The sequence below is a fragment of the Trichechus manatus genome, unplaced genomic scaffold (genome assembly GCF_000243295.1).
Source record: "Trichechus manatus latirostris isolate Lorelei unplaced genomic scaffold, TriManLat1.0 scaffold00094, whole genome shotgun sequence".
NCBI lineage: Eukaryota > Metazoa > Chordata > Mammalia > Sirenia > Trichechidae > Trichechus > Trichechus manatus.
In genome coordinates, this window is record NW_004444030.1 from 10,059,093 (window position 1) to 10,083,214 (window position 24,122).

Below are 24,122 nucleotides of genomic sequence, written 5' to 3' on the forward strand. Positions count from 1 at the left end.
TGGGTTCAAACAGCTTACCTTTTGGTTAGCATCTGAGTGCTTAACCACTGCGCCACCCGGGCTCCCTAAAGGCAGCTAAGGTGAGGAAAAAGGAAATTAGTTCTCAGCACTCCCTCTGATGGTCTGAGTGGACCCAAAAGATACAAACATCACTGTACACTCCAGACTTCCCTGGAATCCTTTCTCAGCCCAAGCATAGGTCCCTAAGCGTTCCCAAGAGCTAACCAGAGAATAAGGTGAAAAAGGTACACTGCAGAATATTTTCTAAGAATACCAAGGACAGTTGTGCACTTGTTAAAGCACATGCTTTGACATTAGACACATCAAGGGTTAGTGTTCTGGTTCTACTACTTATGAGGTCTTTGACCTTGGACAAGCCTGGGTCTCCCATCATCATCCCAGGATGTTATACTAAGTGAAATAATATAGCTGAAACACTGTGCACAGTACTCAATAATAGCAGGTATTATGAAATGAAAGGCAAATGGTGATACATAGAATTTTAAACAGTAAAAGATAATCAAAATGTGTGAGAAAATGGATCAAATTCCCATAAAACAAATGCAATGGGCTTTCAAACACAAAAGCACCTCTGTATATTTGTAAAAGATGGCCTACTATCAATTTAATCAAAATATAAGAAATTCACTTTTAGGAAAATAATTTTTTGCATTCTAAAATTTGATAAGTTATAAAGTGGAGATAGTTACATGCAATACAACTAGCAAATGAGATGCAAAGCTATCAGTTACCACTAGGTGCTGCTCTAGAATTGAGTTTTCCTTGCTTTTATTCCAAATCCGGACACCTACATCCCCATCAAGCTTCTCAACCCGTTTGTCTGCTTTTTCTTTCAAAGGAGAAAAACTGAAAAAAGACACATAATGAGGCGCAATTAATTACTTTTGTGTGTGGCCTTTCTAGCCATGGTCCTGTGACTCCCACAGAGATGACTGGGTGGGGCTGTGCAAATAAGGTAATTGTGGCCCACAGAGGGGATTGGTCAGTTTTGCCTTAAAAAAGAGCCAATTTCAGAGCAGAGAGGAGAGTCCACCACAACCAAAGAAGGAGAGTCCCACAGGAGCCTGCACAGCGGGCTTCCCGGCCCACGGAGCGAGAGAGCTGAGTGCCCTCTGGGCAGAGACTGAGGGCCAGGGAGAAGTCTACGCCTGACCCACGAATTTGGGACTTGTCAGCCTCTCCAACCGCACGAACCATTTCCTTTATATGGTTCATGAGTTCTGTGAGACACTGCAGCGAATTAGGGACTCCAAAGACAGAAGGGAGAGTACTGAGGTGAGAGGGAGCAGACGATGTTAAGAGATGATGGAGTGGGACAGCAGCTTGGAAAAGTTAGACATCTGGGACATTTTTAACCTCCACCTCATAGGAACCAGCTTGCTGATCCTTATAAAAGAAATTATTAGTTTACATAATTACTGAGTTCAGCTATTTCCAAAATGGTAAAAACATATTTAAAAACAAAAACACTAAAGGTAAAACAAATGCTTTTATTGCACATTTATAAAACCTGCATAGTTACATCAGTTGTTCTTCCCTCCCACCAATCCTCCATTAATCCTTAAAATTTGGTTAAAACACAGTACCCAATCAGGAGGCTTTTAAAAATGGTTACCAGGGGATATTTCTCTCTCTACATATACACACACATATATATATATTTTTTCTTTCTACAAATCCACATCCCATATTTTTTAAAGGAGAGAAGGGATCTAAATGTTCTTTTGGGCCAGCAGAAGCCTTAGACCCATTTTTGACAATTATCAGATGCTAGAAAAATTTACCTAAATGGTTAACAACTACCGAAACACTATCTCGAGTCAAGTTTCACAAGGCTATCCTGTATAAAGTCCTTACGCTTTCCTTTCTTTAACTCAAGACTGAGTATGAGGTTTTCTGGTTTATTTAAAAATGTAAAATAAAAGAGGGAGAAGAAACAGAGAGAGAAACGAAGGAGAGGCAGTATTCTCTTGACTTTTCAGCATCTCACTGCCATGTAGGCCTATTTTCTACCCACGTGTAAAAGGGCAGCAGTTCATCAGCAATCCACTTATGTCATCTCCTGTTAAGAGTCAGGCCAAGTCTACATTTCTAATCTCTTGCAATTAAGAGTTTTTAAATGTCATTAGTATTTGATAAAATAACTAGTAGCTGTTCATCTGATTCAGGTTCTGATGAATCACTTTTCTATTCTGCTGTCAAAAATACTTAGACCTGAAGGATAATTTAAAAAGTGGCAAGGGACTTAGAAAAGCCCAAGCATTCTTGTAGGTACAAAAGGCATTTTAGGTCTTCTGATGTAATTCAGTATCTTAATACACTGGTTCCTGCCTTTTCTAGTAAAATAGTTTTTACAATTCTGTACCTAAAAAGTGCAATTTTATTTTTAATCCTTCTATATACACACAGCATGACTGAGGACTTGATCGGAATCTTGCATGTCCACCTAATCCCTTTCCCAAGGTGAATACTATGACAACGGAATTCTGTGCAACAAGTAGGCAACCAGAGACCAGGATTGGCCTTGAACACGTAGGGGTTTACTTCACTGCCACAGTTGAAACCCCTTGAATTGACTCCATGACAGCTGCAAATCGGCTACAGAGGTCATAAGGAGAATTAGGCCGAATAGTCGGAGGCTCCTTCAGGACAATGATCTCTGCAGAGGGATCAAGAAGTCTTGGCAGAAACTCCCCTAAGCACAGCTGCAGATTTTCTGTGGAGAGAAAGTGGATGATTACATCTACAGCTAAAAAGATCTCCAGGTAAAAAACAGTAAGCCTGAAACTCTCCCAGAAGGCATTCAAAATAGGCCATTACTCAACCTCAGAGGTCAAAGCATTATGCTAGCCAGCTAGCAAGATATAATAATCCCTTCAAGCCAAACCAAGAGCAAAGACCTACTTGACAAATATAACAAAAGCTTTAAGTCACTGCTTTAAGTGATCTGATGTGTGGCAGAATAACACTATATATTCACTTCTTTATGGACAGGTATTCTAATCAACCATCCTTTTAAAATTGCATAAAATAGACATGATACTCTATAACATAAGTATAATAGTGCTATTTTCTGTCAAGCGACCAAAATATATCACTGTCCACGTGGTATAAAGTAATGCTATGACCATACATGGTCTAAATTAAAATTGAAGACATTAAAAAGAAGTAACTACTTGTTATTAGAGAATTATTCAACAAATAAACTCAAATACTTGAACAAGTCAATGGAGTATCTTTATATCAGGGAGAGACAAACAAAGAAAATTCATATTAGAGTATTTTATCTCAATACACCATCTTTCTCAGTCTACCTAACTCACCTAAAGGTAACAACTAGTTTTAGGCTCCCTCCCTGAGATGCTTTGGACAAACAGGGATATTCCATGTAGTAATTTATTAACCTTGATGCTATCATAGTTAAAAATATATTTTTATGTCTTACAACCTGAAGTCACAGGAAAATTTAGTTATGGCATTATCAGGTAACCTACTCTGCATAAGTAGATTTGAATTTTTAAACTCTAAGGAAGTTCAGATTTTGGCAGATGCAAAAGTAAAAGTCTGACATTCCTGGAAAGCAGTGATTTTTTTTTCCAATGGGGCTTGTTGATTATCTGTGGAGGTGCGTCGGCAGCAAAAGCGGAGGTGAACGGCAGCTAAGAGGGACAGTGGTCCAGGTCTAAACCTTAGCTTCAAGAGCAGATCCACTTTTAACTCACTTATATACTGGGGGGTCCTAATGCCTTAAAAGGGTTTGGCAACCAGTGCTATGGAATGAGACCCGCTGTAAAATCTAGAATTCTCAGAAGTGTTAGAAATTAATAGAAGTACTAACAACATACCTGCAATATCTTGCCCAAGATAAGAGCACCAATGGTTTCTCATGACCTCAATGGCATCCAGGTCATCCTTGGAGATGTCGTTGTTAATGATAAGGCGAATGCAGGGAATGATCAACTCATTCATAACACTAATGCCCTCTGTTACAGAGTGGTCATCATTTGTTTCAAAGAGAGAAGCTGCTTTGGCATTCAGCTCCTACAGAAAAACGGCAGAGTGAAAGAAAAGTCTGAACAAGACAAATATCTATTTAAAAAGAGCCTCAACAAGCAGTTCCTAAACTTTACTGCACACTGGAAGTACCTGGGGATCTTTAAAAACTACTGATGCCTGGTTCCCACCACTAGACATGCTGATTTAATTGGTATGGGGTTGACCTGGGTATGGAGATCTTTAAAAGCTCCCAAGGTGATTTGAATGCAACAAAGGCTGGGACCCACTGGCCAAAGCCATTACTCAAAAGTCAAGGTCATGTTTAATACCTATTTCTACCAAAACACTGATTCAATATCAGAATCACCTGCAGAGGAAACACTGATGCCCAGGCTTCTCCCCAGAAAGATTCTGGTTAATTGTCTGGGGAGGGGCCTGAATAGCTACTGACTGACAGCTCTAGGGGTGATTCTGATGTGGCAATTTAAAGAATTTAAATCCCTATTACTGTGTTACTGTGGAAGCTAAGTGGGACATTCAAAATGTAAATATGTGTTTGGTGATTAAAAACAAAAACATGGCTCTAATAAAATTCAGATCCATCAAATCTACAACGAAGGTCCTTTCTCAACTTCAAAGTGGCCCTGCATACCTACCAATACAGAAATCAAAAGTACAAATAAGAAAATGAAGTTCGTGAGCTGAATATATGTCATGATTTTATCTCCTCCACCTGGTATTACCAAGACCAAGGCAGTGGTAGAAATGCTGGCCTGACTTCTCCTATGGAGAATAAATCTGCTGAGTATTAGGGAAAAGACACACAAGCACACACTCTGAAGGCAAATCGCCTCTATACAGTTGTCTGAAGGACAAGCACCTGTATAAACCCTTGGGCAGGCAGAGGGACTATGGGACAGCATTTCCACATGGCTGCCAAAAGCCAAACAGGTCAACGTAGATAGTAAGTCTTCATTGGTATATGACAACGATAGTAACAGAACAGCAGGACCAATTATTATGGTTCATTCCTTATTAAAAAAATTGGAACTTCTTAGAAGTCACTAAAACTCTCATCTACTAGCTTAGCATGGAACCCTAAAAAAATACTGCATTCCTTCAAAACTCATTTATTTGCATGCTTACTGCATGCCAGGCACTGAGGACAGAGCTGAATAAGAAAACAAATCTGTGCTCAAGGAATTCACAGTCTGGCAGGGAAGCAACAGGATAAATGCTATAATGCAAGCATATATAAAGGATAGAGAGAACGGGGTGACTGATTCACATCTTAACTTCTATCATAAACTGAAGAATGATATGCACTTAAAGTAACTTAAAAGAACATATTTCTATGGTAAAATTACTCTTGATAGTTTGGAAGAAGTCTAAAACCTGCTGGAAATAATTATTTCATTTTTTAAGTTACATCTTTTCATGGCTTCAAGGAACAGAGGTAAAGACAACAAAGGAAAAGAAAATAATCTTAAGGCTTAGCAAACAATACAAACCAGAAGGCATTTTCTTCGGTACAGAGCAATCACAGATTCCTTGACCCCCCGGCGGGGCCCCTTCATTAGCAGAGCGGCATTGCTCTGGTAGGCATATACCAGGTATGAAAGTGCCTCTTGGTACCTGAGAAAATGGAAAATAAACAACAGCTGAATGCTCGTTCCTCAAAATCTAGGGTTTAGACCTCACTCTCCCCAATATAAGAATCTACTTGGCTGCAACCATGGAAAAGTCTTAAAAGTGGAAGCAGCAAGGTGCGCTGGGAAAAGCCTGAGGGCCAAAGACTGCAGCCAGTGCCCACTCTGCTACAAACTGGTCGAGAAACAAAGGCAAATCATGAAATTTCCCTGAGCCTGATTTCCTCATGACAAAAACAAACAAGTGAACTAGGTGCTGACTAAGGTCCATGCCAACGCTACAATTTACTCTCTGAGTTCATCTTCATTTATCACAAAGACAATGTGGTGCAGTATACCTCTATAATAATAAACCTATCATTATGGGAAGGAGGAAGAAGCTTGTGTGGTGCTTAGAGCAGAACTGAAGAGAAGCACTGGGAAGGGCAGGTGCACACTGGCTTTTGAGACAAGGGAGGTGGCACACTGCTGTGACTCTTGGTATTTGATAAACTGAGCACCCTGACCAATAATCTTAGTGAAATAAAAGACCAACATACTTTCCTTTTTGATAGAGTTCCAGGCCTGTTAGAAGATACACAGACACCTTTCGAAACAAACTATAATCTTCATGCCACTTCTGGAAAGGAATGACTACTATTAATGATTATGACCACAAAGAACTATTTCTATACCTTCCACTGCAGTAAGTTTTAAATTCAACACAAATATTTATCGAGCACATAAAACAACAAAGGCAAAAGCTTTCAGAAAAAAAACCTATCCACAATTTAGAATACAAGTCTACCTCTGATCTTAATTTCCACGCCCTGTTCCTTCTACAGAGGAACAGAAATATTATTTCACATGAGCTTCAGAATTTATTATCTTAATTTCCAAGTCGAAGGCATTCAGCCCTGGCTTAAAAGAACGGCCTCTCAGGTTCTGACAAAGCCATCCACATGTGAGTAAGATGGAAGGACACGGCAGTTCCAAGTCACACAGAACAAGAAGTGTGCCAGGCATACCATACCTGTACCCGTTGTCATTGAGTTGATTCCAACTCATATTGACCCTACAGGACAGAGGAGAACCGCCCCATAGGGTTTCCACGACTGTAATCTTTACAAAGCATACTACCACATCTTTCTCCCATGGAATGGCTGATGGGTTTGAACAGGCAATCTTTCAATTAGCAGCTGAGTGGTTAACCACTGTACCACCAGGGCTCCCTGGCATGTCACAGGGAGTACATTAGATTATTTTAGGTAGAATGTAGTGATTTTTTAAAAAATTCATAGTTATACATGTATTTCAACACATATTAGCAAACTATAATATTTAAAACAACCCAAAACCATGGTTTCAAGAATTTTATTGCCTAGGATAAGGCTAAAGTGAGTATTTATGGGGAATAAAATATTGATTCATTCTAATAGAAACAAAGAAGTCTCCTATTGTGAGCTTAAGAAAAGATTGTTCATTCCAGTGTTGTTGTTTTTTTTTTTTGCAGTGGGGGGGGAAGGGGTGTGGTTTGCAAGAAAAATATATCAGTCTGTGATAACACAAACTAATTAGTTTTGTCTCAGGTACCACGTGCCTCAGGAATTAATGTTTATGCTCATAAACTCTCCAGAGATTTAAAGAAAAGACTTCACCTTGTACTCGTCCATATTCATGTCATCTGGACCAATTTCCTTCAGTTTAGCTTGCGCCACCTTCATAATACTGATTGATCTGTGGGAGGCAAATTTCAGAAAGCAATGAAAGAGTGCAGTGCAGAACTTCCTCGCCAGACAGAGCAGTCAGCATAGCCGACCACGAGAAAGGGGTGAATCACCTGGGTATCCCCTTCTCACCTTTCATCATAGCTAAGATTTTTATCTGCAAACTGTTCCAAAAGGGTCCGTTCTACTACCCTTTTGGGTGCTTCATTTTGGAAAAAGTAGACAAGGACATGCTGAAGTCGAGGATCACTGTGAGAGGCGGGGGTCTCCTTGGCAAGCTGATACAGCCTGGAGTATTCTTCATGGAATGCCTATTAAAGACAGAACTGATAGTTAGAAAGAGTACACTGAAGAGGGCTTTTGCACAAAGAAATTGATGCCCTAGGGTAACAGGTTCTCACGACTCTGAGACCTCTAAGGAATAAGCCATGAGCAATCACAAGGCAACTATGGAATTTTTAAGTTGTTTGCATTTCAGAGGGGGTGAAGCTCCTCTAGCGTTCTGGTAACAAAGACATACTGTACTCATAAGAAACTCATTTTCTTATTTAGTTTTAATTGTTTCAGGTGTTATCTTCAGTCTCACTGGCCTGAAATTTTAAATATTCACATAAATACAATTTTATCCAAGTACCTTGAAAAGTCTGGCCTACTTCCTTGTATTATGGCCCTGAAACTACAAAGCCAAAATCTCATCACAGCTTTATTAATAGATACCTCCTAACACAACAATCACCCTGCCGGCTAGGTGTGACACAGAATGGCACTGCTAGCCAAGGCTGCCTTGGCGCAGGAGAGGAGGTCCGCTCAGGATTGTGGGATAGCTTGCTCACTGGCTGGACAGGAAAGGGAGAAAGTCAATTTTTTTGTTTCACGTCAATGAACAACATTTTTAATCCCATTTTTTCCCATCTTACAGAATTATCGCCCCAATGTTATGCTACTTCTGTTATAAGGATTAGAATTTGAAAAACAGTGATACCTTGATAAGCCCTGCTTCAGACCCATCCCGGTCAAAGGTCTGGCGGGCTTTAGCTATGGCCAGGATGACCCCTTGCATGGCAGGGCTCAGCATCACCTACCACAGGAAGGCACAAAACATACAGAGAGACAGGACAGAAGAAAGGTTCAAAAGAACACTATGAAAGAGAGGTGAACAGGTTGCTGACAGGACGCATAGCTGTGTGCTCCTTGATCAGCCTCTATTGCAAGTCAAGTTCATACACACATACCTGTATGCACTTACAGCCCTCTACATCATGTTAAGACCTTATTCACAACAAGCTATTCCTATACATTCTCTCTAATTTAGCAGGATGAATAAGGATGTATATCTAAAAATAGCTCCAATATGGCACTGCTGAAGAATCAAGTTAAATTATAGTTCTCAGAGGGAAAGTATCTGAGGTGAGAATTCTAATGCAGTATGGTAGGTTGGGTGTATATCCTGAATACACCAACATTTTCGTTTCACTGAGATGAATAGTACCTTTACAGCAATCTGAAAACTAAAGGCTACACAAATAACTTTATAAAATGAAATCAAAACCTTTCAATGATTAAAAACAAAAAGATTAACTACTGCCAAACACCTTAAAAAAGTATATTCAACCACATGAGAAGGATATACAGACTGACAACAAACAGCTATGCCCTGCACTTGTCTCTGTACCTCCTCATCATATCCATATGCATCAGATCTAACCAGAATCCTTCCCACACTGGGAATCTCGACTTCAGAGACCTCAGAGTTAGGCTGGGCAGCAGACTCTGCTTCATTAGCCTTTTGGGGCTGTTCTGACTGCTCTGCAAGGTTTGTTTCCTGGGGCATGGACTTCTTGGGTTCAGCTTCCTTAAGCTGTGGCAGCAGAATGGAGAGAAAGAGTAAGGAAAAAAAGGAGAAATGAAGAGGGGTTGGTTACATGTAGCAGAGATACAGAATAATAGAAATGTGAGAAAACTGTGGCAATTACTGCTGAAAGCCTGAGCCTCTTCAGTCTGGGCTTCCAAGTCATTCTCACCTCACTCAATGCGGCTTCTACACCACTGTTCTCGTAGGCATGTGCTGTGTTGGCAATAGCCTGGGCAGTCTGCTCCTTGGCAATCACAGCATGCTCAGATGACAAACAGCGAACCCCATGACAAGAGGCTACTGAAGGCTCTGATGAAGAATGGTATAAAGGTATTAGCATCTGATGATAAAAAAAGTCTAGCACACTCTGATAAAAGACAAGCAGGATAAATACAGTTTAATACAAACCCTCCTAACCAAACCTTTAAAAAAAAAAAAAACTACACAAATTACTCCTAGAAACTAATGGCTACAAGAAATGGTTACTTCAGCAAGAACCCACTGATAATTTTGTAAAATTTAATGTGTGCCCTGATTTCATCATATTCCTTTATGCCAAGAAGTCTTCCTACCAACAAAGGATCATTGTTGGGGAACAGTACAGGAAGTGTCCAACTTACGACATATTCGAGTTATGATGAACCCCACTTATGACAGTCTGTGCTGTTCTTTTTTTGGGGGGGTATATTGTATCATTAGTAATATGTAGTATATACAATGTTGCAGTGTGTAATTTGCTGATGTTATTCTCAGATGTTCACTTGCAGATGTTCAACGTTATGATTTATAAAGATACTGATAATAAAAGGCAATAATAATGAAAACTTAAAAAAAAAATGAGGCATTCAACTTACATCAGAACTGACTCACAAAGGAGTTGCTGGAATGTAACCCCATCACAAGTTGGGGACTACTTGTACTCATAAAGTCTACCTATTAATCTTATCATAGTTTCTCCTACAAACCTAGGACACAAGCAAAAACTACATACACAGTGAAAGTACAGGTAGCTAGTCTTTCTGACGTAACTTCTGCTCATCAAAAATCATATTCTAAAACCACAAGTTATTCCATCAGCTTGTACAATACTGACTTTATGTGAAGACTGTGGCATCAGTTAGTCAGCTGAAGTATACACCGTTTGCTTAGGGAGCACATCATGAATGTCCACAGATCACTGGTAAACATACTCTTCTCAGATACCTGGTGATGTAGAGAAATCCTGTGATGTTGAGGTGGTGGAGGATTGCATTTGAGGGATTTTGCAAGACTGCTCTTCTTCCCACTCCTCTACTTCCTGCTCAAACCTCCAGTTATCTTCCTGAATGTAATGCTTAAGTTCAACAGACAGGGCTTCCAATTCTTCTAACATTTGATCTGATTCATTTGTGGCCGTCTCTGAAAAAGAACAAAGACACAGTTAAAATGGCATATCATCCAGCAAAAGATCCTTTCTAAAAAGGAAGAAAAAAAGACATTTTGTCATTTTTCTTCCTTCTAACCAAAAATACATACATACATAAGACATTAGAATTATTAACAGCATAATGCCAGTAGTCACAACACACCAATAAGAGTGCCTGCCTGGCATATCAGTAGGCAGGCACTCATTAAACATCCATTAAATAAATGAAGAATGAATGAAAAATGAATACATGACAGAGTGTAAAGACATGGAATAGAGACCAGTCACTGACAAAAGTAGCAAGGACACATCAAACATTTCTGGGAAATTCAGAAAATCATCACATTCAAAGGGAATTTCAAGCTAAACAGTTTAATCAATTTAACCACTGCACCTATTAATGTCCACTTCATGAGGGTTAGAGATGAATTCCAAGACATTTATTTAAAAAACAAAAACAAAAAACAAAACCTAGTTGCTGTCAAGTCAACTCCGATTCATGGTGACCCTGTGTATGTCAGGTAGAACTGTGCTCCCTAGGGGCTTTTCAATGGCTAATTTTTTGGAAGTAGATCACCAGGTACCTCTGGGTGGACTCCAACCTCCAACCCTTTAGTTAGCAGCTGAGCACATTAACTGTTTGCACCACCCAGGAACTCCTAGGAAAATGTGACTACCTCAAATTTCACACAACTTAGTGCCATCAGAAAACAATTTAATGCAATGATTATATGGTCAATACCAAACCAAAAAAAAACCAAACCCGTTGCCATCGAGTCGATTCTGACTCATAGCGACCCTACAGGACAGAGTAAAACTTTCTCATAGGGTTTCCAAAGAGAAGCTGGTAGATCTGAACTGCTGATCTTTTGGTTAGAAGCCAAATGTTTAACCACTGCGCCACCAGGGCCCCATATGGTCAATAATACTTCTTTATTAAAAGCTATAATGGAATATAATCCAGTAATTCCAATCATAGGTATATTCCCAAAAGAACTGGAAACAGAACAAGTACATGTACAGATACGTGTATGCCAATGTTCACTGCAGCACTATTCACAATAGCCAATGGAAACAACCTAAATGTCCATCAGCAAATGAATGGATGAATAAGATGTGGTACATACATACAATGCAATATTACTCAGCCATAAAGAGAAACAAATTCCTGATACACACTATAACATGGGTGAACCGTGAAAACATTATGATGAGTGAAATAAGTCACAAAAGGCCAAATACTGTGTGATCTCACTTACATGAAATATCTAGACTAGGTAAATTGTAGGGAGACTAAAGTACATTAGTGGTTGTCAAGGGCTAGAGGAAGGGGAGGGAGGCGAAGACTTTGCTTAGAGAGCACTGAGCATCTGTCAAGGATGACGGAAAAATATGGAAATGGATAGTGGTGATGGCTGCACATGGTGAATATAATTACTGTCACTAAATTGTACATGTAAAAAATGTTGACATGACAAATGTTTTGTTATATATACACTTACCACAGTAGTTTTTTTAAAAAAAAAGCTATGATGGAAAATGACAAAGATATCAAGGGGATATTAAATTTCATTTCTAACCCTGTGATCAAAACAAAAATGAGGATGAATTACTGTTAAGTGATCATTCTCTTCAACCTGCACCTGTCAACTACACGAGCAAATCAGAAAGAAAAATGCCTTAGGTGGGTAATACGGGATTGTTTTCTTACTTAGGCAACACAGTAACATTTGAATACTGAAAAAAAAGCTTCCTAGGATCTTAAATGTGAAACGCTGGTCAGTCATAAGACTTCTCACAGAAGATGAGAGAGGAAGAGACAGAAAAATGGAAACTGAAAACAGCATAGAATTTTGAGTCAGAACTGAGTTTGAATCTTGGGCCTGCCTGCTCTGAGACTGCACAACTGGAGAATCTCTCAGAGCCTACTGCCCAGCTAGAAAGTGTAGATAATAAGAATTTCTGCCCTGCCTACCTCCTTTGGGAGTTATAAGTTATTAGAGAAACAGTGCGAAAGCATGCTGTAAGGAGTAAAGTATAGATACAGATGATACTTATAATTGTTCTTAGCATTAATAGTAGTACTATGAGGAGTATGGAATCATTCAGGCAAATCCACTTTTAAAATTTGGCTAGTCTCCAAAGTGTGCAAAAATGTGTGAAAAAGGATGTCAACAAGAAAGCAAAAAACTAGAGACAATTTAAATGTCTATCAATGGGAGGCTAGTTAAATAAACGATAGTATATCCATGCAATGGAATTATTATACCGTTATTAAAAAGAATGAGTCAGTTCCATTTATGAAAATACAGAGATTGCTAAGATATGTGATTAATGGGAAAAAATTAGATGCAGAACAGAATGTAAAAATATCTCATATGGGCAAAAAATAAGGGGAGGGAGATAAAAATAAATAAAATCTACTATCTGCATAGGATAGCTCTTGAAGACTACATAAGAAACCTAACAGTGAATACTTGTTGGAGAGTGGGACCAGGGATCAGGGATGGAAGGAAGGCAAACTTAATTTTCCTTTTAATTCCCCTTTGTACTATTAGTGTTTCTGAAATGCAATATTTCTTTATAATAATAATAATAATAAGTATAGTTTACATTTTCCCATATTCAGGGTTCTACTAAGATATTTACCTGCACTGAAGTGGGGTAGCTTGTCATTAATGTACATCAGACAGTAAGCACTAACATTTCTCAGACCTCCATAAGAATCTCTTTCAAGTTCTTCCCAGGAAGATTCGGTTACAGAGATGTCATTGTACTTGAGCCAGATTTGTCGGGGTTGATTATAGATATAGGCCCAGTAGTGTCCAGCATTTGCTTGTCCTTCATGAACAAGAACTGCATGCAAGCGGTAAGGCACCTGCAAATCAAAAGGTATATTCCTAAGTAAGCAAGTATCTAATAAAGTTTAGGTTATTAAAGTCAAAATTATTCCCAACCATCAGATATAGGAAAACTGACTATTTACAAGTGTTGGATATGAGGTTCACATCAAAATACCTTGTTGATTCAAGATGAACTAACTAATAAAAACAAAGCAATCTAGGCTACTGGAATCTATCACTATGTCTCAGTTCCCGAATCTTTAAAACCATACAGTTGAACTAGATGACCTCTTTGAGGACTCTTCCAATTCTAAACTCCTATGATTATACATCTGAAAAAGAAGCTAACCGACCTATTTACTGCTCCCTACCCTCAATTCCAAACTCAGTTTATTTCAAAAACAGAATACCTTGACCACTCACTTTGAGAAAATGTTTAACATATTTGGGACCGACAAGTTTAGCAGCTATCTTGTTCTATGCCTATTATATTTGGTACTAAAATTTAAGTTAGCATATTTCATTATGAATCAGTCACATGCTCCCTATATTTCTTCTTGTGAGTGTTTATTTACCTATCTGGGGTAAAGACCCTTTTAACTACATATTGTTTGTTTTAATATTTGAAAAGTATATACATATTTTCAATATGGAGAAAACAGAGCTATGCTTAAGTGCTCAGTAAATATTGGTGAAAGAAGAAAACTCATCATAAAATCAAACTAAACTTAATCAGTACCTTGGCACATTTTTACTGGTGGTGAAGATTTCTGAAATGTAACACATAAGAGAAAATGGAAAAACCCAGGATACATATGGTGGGTTCCTGCTCTACACAAGAATTGTGCCTCACTGCCATTCTAGAAGCAAAGCTCTACTCCTACAGCGATTCTCTCCATCCACACAAAAGTCAGTGACTAAGTCGTATCCTGAGGCAGAGGCTTTTTCCCTCCATACCCACGTTAATCTAAACAAAAACTTAAATGTGGATAATAAGAACTTCCGCCCTGGCTACGTCTCTTGTGAAGTCATAAGTTATTCGAGAAATAAAGCTTGAAAGCATGCTGCTAAATGATGGATTAAGAAGGATCATGGTCCTTTGGAAAAGATGAACAACCTAGTTCTGGTTTTCCCCACTGCACCACTTAAATTACCATTTTGTGAGAAATTTTTATTAACATTTGACAGCATACCTTTCTACTGTATGAAAAAACACTGTGTGACAGAATTATATTTTAGGTTCTATTGTTGGTAAAAGATATACTGCTTTCTTTGGCCTAAAATAAAGAAACTAAACAACATCCATTCTATTTAAGCTTATTCTTATATCACAGGGAGATTCCCAATAGTTTCACAGAAAAATTATCAATTTTTTTTTTTTTTTGTATCTACTACTATTAGCACCATTCGAACATGCCTTGACTACTTTCCCATCAATTTGCATTCTACCTGACGAAGGAGAGGATCACAATACATCTGCTCAATAGTCTGGGTACTGCTTGCAATACAATTCTTTAAGTCTGTTAAAAAAGAATACTTAAAGTTAGAATTACTTCATTCCCTGTCATATCGGCAACTTCAATTAAGCAAAGAGTAAGTTGCTTATCTGTAACCAGGCTTCTGATGATTTCAATTTCACTGTATGAACCAAGAAGGCCTTGATAGTTTTAAAGCAGCTAGTCCTTCAGGTTAAGAAGGCTTTTAGTTTAAGATAATTACACTGAGGTTTAAAAAAAAAAAATTATCTTTTACATCTAGCACCAAAATTTCTTAAAGAGGGAACTATTCCAGAAGACCTTAATGGGTCACGTGGGTATAAAATATATGGCCCAAAGACAGGATGTGAAGGGAGAAGAGCAAGAAGTGGGCAAAATTTCTGAGTAAGAATGTGGGAGGAATCTGGATTTTTATTCATTTTTTGCTCCATAGACAAAAGGAGTAAGGAAGGAGAGGTTTAGTCTGAGCAATATGGCAATGATGCAAAGGACTTTTAGGAATAAAATGCTGACTAATTTAATTTTACATTGTTTGTATTGCTCAAACATCCTCTGCCTCATGAACCTTCAGTAAAGCATGCTTTGTATAGAAACAACCTTAAAAATAGAAATACAGGAAAGCTAAATTTTAAAGCTGGGTCAAGTGAAGTCAGGGTTGAGATAAACAGCTAACTGAACAGAAATCAGCAAAGGCTGAAAAATCCTAGCCAAAGGTGACCTTGAGAACCTGAGCTTCCCAGGAATCCCCAGAAATCTTGAGGGCCTTTCTTTCCACAGCTGTACAACGAGGGCGTGAACCAATCTTATGAAAAGTACAAAAGCAGTCATAATTACCCTTAAGGCAATGGCAGGAAGTATGCCCAAGGTGCTGACCTCCAGAGAGTCAAACAAACAAAAAAAGAGGCAAAGAGTAACTACTTGACATGTTTTAAAAGAGCCAACCTTGTATATCTTGTTCGATCTCACTCCTCCACCTCTGAAGGCAGGTCTTAACAAAGTTCATCTCCTCATCTGTGACTGTTCGAGGAGCTGGGTGTGCAGGCATTTCCATGGAAGACCGAGAAGATGTGAGCGGCTTACTCTTAGACTTGTGTAGAGAATCTTCAGGAGAAGAAAAGGTACTTTCAACATCCTGAGAAGAGCTTTCTGTACTTGTACTGAAGGAAGACAAAAACCATGCTCATATGATAAGGGATAGCTTTGGCTTAAATTAATGTACTTTGGAAAACTAGCTGTTCTATCAAAAAGTACAGCTATTATTCAGCATTTACTCTGTAAAGTACTGAGCAAAACTTCATCTTTATATGCATCATCTCATTTAACTCAACTTGCTTATGACGCAGATACTGTTACTATCCCCACTTTACCAACTATAAACCTGAGGTTTGTAAAAAGTAAGAACCTGACACAGAAGAATTTAAACTCAGATCTGCCTGACTCTGTGCTTCATGTTTTCCAACCACTTACTATACCACCTTCTCACAAAGAGAGGACAAGAAGGCAGATAAAAAAGGGGAAACTGGGACTGGAACAATCAAAGAATCAACTACAGAGTTCCCAAAATGCAACCGACTGAAGTAAAACTATCTATCCAGGAACAAAGTATACACAAGCAGAAAAATGAAGTAGCAGCTGAATATCCAACTCAGCAGTAAAAACTAGGTGGCACCTTGGAAGAGAACAGAGAGCATGATTTAAAAGTCAGAAAGTCCCAGCTCTACCCAAACCTGTTGCTGTGGAGTTGATTCCAGCTCATAGTTACCCTACCGGACACAGTAGAACTGCCCCACAGGGTTTCCAAGGTTGTAATCTTTATGGAAGCAGACTGCCAATCTTTCTCTGGTGGAGCAGATGGTAGGTTCGAACCGCCCAGCTATTGGTTAGCAGGTGAGCCCTTAACCACTGTGCAACCAGGACTCTCCACCCCTACCCCCCAACCAGGCTCCACCACTCCTAGCTAAATACAGGGAAAAACAGGGAAAAGTTATTAGCCTCAGGTAGGTGATCTGATATCTTAACCACAAAATCTCCATCTTTGTTGTAAACTAACTGAGAATAAAGTTACTATGTAAAACAGCTATTCAGTAAATGTTAATTACTTACTAATTAACTATTGTCAAACAGAGTACAAACAGCACATAGACAAACAAGCAGGAATATAAAATAAGCTTCTAATTCTCTCTCTCCCTCTCTCTCTCTCTCACACACACACACACACACACACACACACACACACAAACACAAAAGGAAACCTCTTTTCTCCAAGAACGAATAAACCCAATATATGCAGTAGAGAGGACACCTCAATCTCAGAAGGGACTGCACAGCACCCACACATACACACCCTAACTTTAAAAGTCTAATAATGTCAGGCAGTTCTATTTTATGCAATTAAATAGCCTGCCCCCCAAAATTAAAAACATTTATTTTACACAAAATACATTATATCACGATTTTAAAAAAGTCAAAGAATCCCCCCACCCCCACTCCCAGACTCATGCCACTCCCTAGAGATAATTGTTCTTAACATTTAGTACGTTCCACCCAGATATGTGGTCCCTAGATGTCATTTTGTGCTGACTGCTAACCTATAGGTTGGTGATTTGAATCCACCCTGCAGTACCTCGGAATAAAAGGCCTGGGATCTGCTTCCGTTTAGATTACAGCCAAGAAAACACTATGAAGCAGTTCTACTCTGTAACACATGGGATCCCCATGAGTTGGAATCGACTCCACAGCAATTAATAACAACAACCCAGATACGTATTTCCATGTACCCATGAATGAATAAAATATTAACATGTAGGGATGGGGGCAGGGAGAATGGCTAGGTTTCTTAACATATGAAAACATTTTTATTCATTACCTTTCCTTGGATGTCAGGTCAGAAACTGGAGAGTGCACAGAAGAAAGTGGTAATGTCACCCGTGTGTCACTTGGAGATGGAGAGCTCTCTGAGGCAGGTTTTGTACTAGCAAATTCAATAACATATTTCAACATGTCCGGGAGTGGGAACCGAGCTGGACCCGACCCGTACTTCACATACCTAAGAAGTAAGGACAGTGGTCCTTTACTGGCCAAGTCTATTTGTATTGTGAGGCTTGCTGACAAAGATCTGTTATCCATGGAGAGTCTATTAAAAGGCTCATTCCTAAAGGATGATCAATACTTAATAGGTTACTCAAATAATCTACAAGGTAAAAACTTCTCTAACTACAAAAGTAAAAACTGATAACAATTGTTATAGCTAGCAGAAAACATTTCAAATGGGCTCCTAATCAAAGTCATGCCAGTTATGCCTGATATCACATTTAGTTTCTGGCCCTAAAAATAAATTCTGTTTTTTGAAGAAAAACAGATACAAGTACCCAAACCTGAAAATAATGCTGGGTGTCCTAGCATCCAAGGGGTTTTTCTTTGCTGCCCTTTAGACCAACTATTTTGCAATTTAGATAAATTAGAAAAAGCTAGAAATGGGAATTAGGTGTTGGTAAAGGTCAAAGTTTAAGAAAATTGGCAGATTTTTCTTCTCTAGGGTCCTCAGTACCTTATTTAGTCACACATTCATTCAATAACAAAAGCCAGGCATAAGTGATTGAAGATTTCTTTGGGATTAGTAAATAGTATCTTCAAGTATGTGACCAAAATAATTAACAAATTACCTTAAAAATATCCAATATTTATCCAATATATTTATCCAATATCTAGCACATGTTAGACTCAGTAAGAGATTTACTTTAATGAATTTTATAGTTCACTATAATATATACACAGAGTTTAAATTGTACAATCATCAAACTGACTGTACAATAATCCCCATAATTGTGGGATTCCATTTTATTTTAAAAAATGGAGTCATTTCATATTTTTCTTCTCTGAATAAAGTGGAAAAAAGCAGTAAGTACAGAACTAAGGAAAATCATCTGTTTCTATATAAGAAAGGACATTATGAAATGAAAATATTAGTGAAAAATAAAGTATAATGCAACACAAAGTCAACCACACGTTAAAGGATATATAGCAAAGGCACTTCAGTGTGCAAATTTAAAGGGGAAATAGAATTTGCATGCCACAGAAAGCTACAGACTTTATTTAAAAAGATCTTGAATATGTAAAGACAGAGGAACCTTAGAGAAATGTTTTATTCCTTGAATGTATTTCTCGCCTTCATTTCAGCAATTATCAGCTTACAAACTCTACTTATCCTTCTAGATCTACTTTCTCTACGACATCTTCCTTAATATCTCATCCTCCAAATGCTGACAAGAACATCTCCCCACCTGAATATAGAAATGAACCCTTCCTGTCTATGCCATAGCACACAGTTGATATATCTTTTTAAGCACTCGGTGTTTGTTAAATGAATTAATACGTGACTAGCCTGGACCAAAGGAAACATTCTCTTACTGCAGTAATTTCATATGCAACACAGTATTTATAATGCCATAGATTTTAAGTCATCATTTTACAACTGTAATTATGCTCAGATTTGTTGCATTTTAATATGATACTTAAATTACTTCTCAGGAAGAATTTTTCTCTAAGAAACTTCTCTTCAATTTTATGACATCATTTTCCCGTTCTTGTATTGACTTGAATTCCTTTAGACAACTTTTAGAAGCAACTACTTCATACAATGTAGTACCTGTATTAGTTAGTAGTTCAGAGCAAAAAAGGTTTCAAAAAAGATGTCTACATGGTAAATAGGAAATCTTATTTTCAGTATTATATCAAGGTATCTTAGAGAAGAAACAGTAATATCTTTATTTTTAAAATGATTAAAAGTAATGCATCCATCTGGTAAGAAAATTCAAACAACACAAGAAGTATACAGCAAACCATAAAAGTTATCTACCTCCCACCTCGGTTCTACTACCTAATGGTATCCAGTAGCAGTTTCTTATATATTTTCCCAGAAGTGGGTCACACATATCCAAGCAGATACATGTACCCTTTTACAAAAATACACAAATAAAATTATCTGAGATTTTAAGTCACTTTATTTTAAAAACAAAAATAATATCATGCTATAGGAAATGCTTTTATATCCATTTTAAAATCCAACTAACCCAGAATGCCTTGTTAGTTACTGGTGAACTAAGTATTTCTGAGCTATGAAACATCAGGTATGTTTGATTCTATAGAAACAACCGACAATTTCCAGCCTTACAAACTGTAACAAAAACCTTAAAATACTGTCCCATTTGGAATCCTGCACATCACCTGCAGAACAGTATTTGAGGAATCACTCCTCAGCTTAAATCTATAATAAGACAAATGGATAAATGGTCACAATATATCTTGTTAAGTACTTACTGAGTGAGAGGATGCTGAGGAGAAAAAAAAAAAAAGCAACTGATCTGTGGTGGGCCTGCTATGGAAAGTGTTGTGTCTCAGGGAAAATAATGACCTAGCAATGCAGTGGGTGGAAGGGGGTTGTGGCAGCAAAACTGTTAAGGGAGAAAAAGGCATTGACAGTATTTAGGATTTCCTTACCTGCTAAATTACTGGACTCTACCTAGACTAGAAAGAAATCACATGGATTCCTCCTTAGGAAGTCAGTGTGATTCTGCAGAAATAGTCAGTTTAAAAAAAAAGGCACAAAGATTTCTTTGTAAGAGAAAGGACTTTGTGTGTATCCCAATCAGTTATTAGCCCTTTGAATCAGTTAGCACTGTTCTCAGTTGAACAATTTTGCTTTTTATCTCTCCCAGACACTTCAGAACCAGCTTTTCCAGGAGAAATGGATTGGGGCAATGTAACAGTTACTACTCGTGTTTGTGAAAAAGATGACAAGAGTAGAAAAAGTAAAGAGCTATGAAATCAGAACTTGGGTTTTCCAGAGTACTGCCAATAACTACCTGTGTGACTTTGGGTCATACATTCCCTGAGACTAATGTTTGCCCATGGACGATATTAGCTGATCTTGAAGACTGCTTCATTCTTAGAAATTTTTTTCAGTTGACACTTGAACTCTGAATTAATTATAAAATATAATAAAATTATCTGATTTGAATACTCCACTCTTTTACATTTCTAGGCACAAAGGTGTCAATGATGACTCACCTGTCCAGTTTTTGCTGCAGAACTTTTATTTCCTCCTTCAACTTTCGAATACACTCTCTCTTATTTCGGATAAGCTCTTTGCTCCTATACATGTACCTAGGCAAATAATAATCCCAAACACACAATTCATATTTAAGAATATTAATGGCAAAATGTCTCAGAAAACTAGGAATACAAGGAAAGTTCCTCAACCAAATAAAGGTCATTTATGAAAAAGTTACAGCTAACAACAACACTTAATGGTGAAAGATGACCCCTAAGAGCAGGATCAGGCAAGGATGCTGGCTCTCACCATGTCCATTGAACTGAAGGTACAGCCAGTGCAATAGGTGAGAAAAAGAAATGAAAGCATACAGATTGTAAAGGAAGAAGTAAAACTGCCTTTAGATACAGATGGCATGATCATCTTTATAGAAATTCCCAAGGAATCTACAAAAAGTCAAAGAACTAATAAATACATTTAGCGAGGTCAAAAAATATGAACTCAACAAAAAAAAGGAGATAAAGAAAAAATGAACTGCATTTCTACATATTTTTAACAAGCAACCGGAAAGTAAAACTAAAAACATACCATTATAATTTAACAACAAAAATATGAATTATTTAGGGATAAATTTAATTAAATATGCAAAAGACATGTACACCAAAAATTACAATAATACTTAAATAAATGGAGCTATATTATGTCCACGGATTGAAGGACTCACTACTGTTAAGATGTCAACTCTCCCTAAACTGATCTATAGGTTCAATGTAATTCCAACAAAAATCCCAACAGCTGTTTCATAGAAAACTAACAAGTTATATAGATATGCAAAGAACCTAGAACAGCCAAACCAATTTGGAAACAGAACAAGTTGGAGGATTCACACTATCTGATTTCAAAGTTTACAATAAAGCTACAGTAATCAAGACAATGTAGGACTGGCATAAGAATAGACATAAAGAACAATTGAAGAAAACAGTCCAGAGACAGACCCACAAATATATGTTCAACTAATTTTTGACAAAAGTGCCAAGGTAATTCAAAAGGAGAAAGAAGTGTCTTTTCAACAAACAGCACCGGAGAAACTGGAATTCCATGTACCCCCACCCCTCACACACAAAAAAAACCTTTATCTCCATCATATGTAAAAATAAACTCTAAATGGGTCACAAACCTAACTATGAGCTAAAACCACAAAGGTTCTAGAAAAATAAATGAGAAAATCTTTATGCTCTTGGGTTGGCAAAGATTTCTCAACTAGATTAGAAAAAGTACAAATCATAAAAAAAATGACACTAGATTTCATTAAAACTAAAAGTATATGCTCTTCTAAAGACACTGGTAAGGAAATGAGACAAACCACAGAGAAAATATCTGCAAGACACATATCTGATAAAAGACTTGTATATAAATTACATAAAAGAATTCTTACAACTCAGTATGAAGACAACCAACCCAATTAAAAAGTGAAACAAAAGATTTGAACAGACACTTCACCAAGGAAAATGTATGAATGTTCATTAAGTACGTGAAAAGATGTTCAACATCAACAGTTATCAGGGAAATGCAAATTAAAATGATATACTGTTACACACTCACTGTTGTTGTCATTAGGTGCCAGCAGAGTCGGTTCTGACTCATAGCGACCCTATGAACAAAACACTTCCACATCCTGTGCCATCCTCACAGTCATTGCTATATTTGAGTCCATTGCTACAGCCACTGTGTCAATCCCTCTCCTTGAAGGTCTTCCTCTTTTCAATGACTTTCTACTTTACCAAGCATGATGTCCTTCTCCAGGGATCAGTCCCTCCTCATAATATGTCCAAAATAAGAGAGATGAGTCTCGCCATTCTTGCTTCTAAGGTGCATTCTGGCTGCACGTCTTTCAAGGCAGATTTGTTCATTCTTCTGGCAGTCACAGTATATTCAATATTCTTCATCAACACATTCATTCAAAGGCATCAATTCTTTTTCAGTCTGCCTTATTCACTGTCCAGCTTTCACGTGCATATGAGGTGACTGAAAACACCATGGCTTGGGTCAGGTGCGCCTTAGTCCTCAAAGTGACATTTTTGCTTTTTAACACCTAAAGTGGTCTTTTGCAGCAAATCTGCCCAATGCGATGTGTTTTTAGATTACTTGACTGCTGCTTCTATGGACGGTGATTGTGGATCCAAGTAAAATGAAATCCTTGACAAATTCAATCTTTTCTCCATTAATCATGATGTTGCTTACTGGTCCAGTTGTGAGGATTTCGGTTTTCTTTATGTTGAGGTGCAATCCATACTGAAGGATGTAGCATTTGATCTTCATCAGCAAGTGCTTCAAGTCCTCTTCATTTTCAGCAAGCAAGGTTGTGTTATCTGCATAACATAGATTGTTAATGAGTCATCCTCCAATCCTGATGCCTTGTTCTTCTTCATATAGTCCAGCTTCTGAGACTATTTGCTCAGTATACAGATTGAATAAGTATGGTGAAAGAATACAGCCCTGATGCACATCCTTCTTGACTTTAAACCACGCAGTATACCCCTGTCCTGTTCAAAGGACTGCCTCTTGGTCTACGTTCAGGCTTCTAACGAGCAGAATTAAATGTTCTGGAATTCCCATTCTTCGCAATGTTATCCATAATTTGTTATGATCCACATAGTCAAGTGCCTTTGTACAGTCAATAAAACAGAGGTAAACATCTTTCTCATATTCTCTGCTTTCAGCCAATATCCATCTGACATCACCAGTGATATCCCTGGTTCCACATCCTCTTCTGAATCCGGTTTGAATTTCTGGCAGTTTCCTGTTGATGTACTGCTATAATTGCTTTTGAACAGCAAAATTTTATTTGTGTGTGATATTAATGATGTTGTTTAATAATTTCTGCATTCTGTAGGATTACCTTTCTTTAGAATGGGCACAAATATGGATCTCTTCCAGTCAGATGGTCAGGTAGCTGTCATCCAAATTTCTTGGCATAGACAAGTAAGTACCTCCAGCACTGCATCCGTTTGTTGAAACATCTCAATTCGTATTCCGTCAATACCTGGAGCCTTTGTTTTTCACCAATGCCTTCAGTGCAGCTTGGACTTCTTCCTTCAGTACCAT

At 37.9% G+C, this 24,122-nt stretch overlaps 1 protein-coding gene across 8 annotated transcripts in view; it reads right to left on the bottom strand.

The window, feature by feature from the left end:
• Window positions 1-1,369: 1,369 nt before the first annotated feature.
• Window positions 1,370-24,122, bottom strand: part of USP28 (ubiquitin specific peptidase 28) — a 55,747-nt gene continuing 32,994 nt past the window's right edge. For 2 of the 8 annotated variants that reach the window (XM_012557334.2, XM_023736993.1), the window contains exons 9-22: window positions 21,035-21,130; window positions 17,835-18,014; window positions 15,911-16,125; window positions 14,922-14,992; window positions 13,279-13,507; window positions 10,428-10,622; window positions 9,394-9,533; window positions 8,355-8,450; window positions 7,505-7,683; window positions 7,304-7,382; window positions 6,206-6,285; window positions 5,529-5,652; window positions 3,867-4,062; window positions 1,370-2,737 (exon numbers count right to left, since the gene is read on the bottom strand). In XM_012557334.2, the coding sequence (XP_012412788.1) occupies window positions 2,562-2,737; window positions 3,867-4,062; window positions 5,529-5,652; window positions 6,206-6,285; window positions 7,304-7,382; window positions 7,505-7,683; window positions 8,355-8,450; window positions 9,394-9,533; window positions 10,428-10,622; window positions 13,279-13,507; window positions 14,922-14,992; window positions 15,911-16,125; window positions 17,835-18,014; window positions 21,035-21,130 (2,056 nt within the window). In that variant the 3' untranslated portion in view covers window positions 1,370-2,561. Of the gene's footprint in view, window positions 2,738-3,866; window positions 4,063-5,528; window positions 5,653-6,205; window positions 6,286-7,303; window positions 7,383-7,504; window positions 7,684-8,354; window positions 8,451-9,044; window positions 9,231-9,393; window positions 9,534-10,427; window positions 10,623-13,278; window positions 13,508-14,921; window positions 14,993-15,910; window positions 16,126-17,834; window positions 18,120-21,034; window positions 21,131-24,122 lie in introns of all 8 variants that reach the window. The other 6 variants (XM_004382517.2, XM_023736991.1, XM_023736989.1 and 3 more) reach the window with 4 other exon arrangements.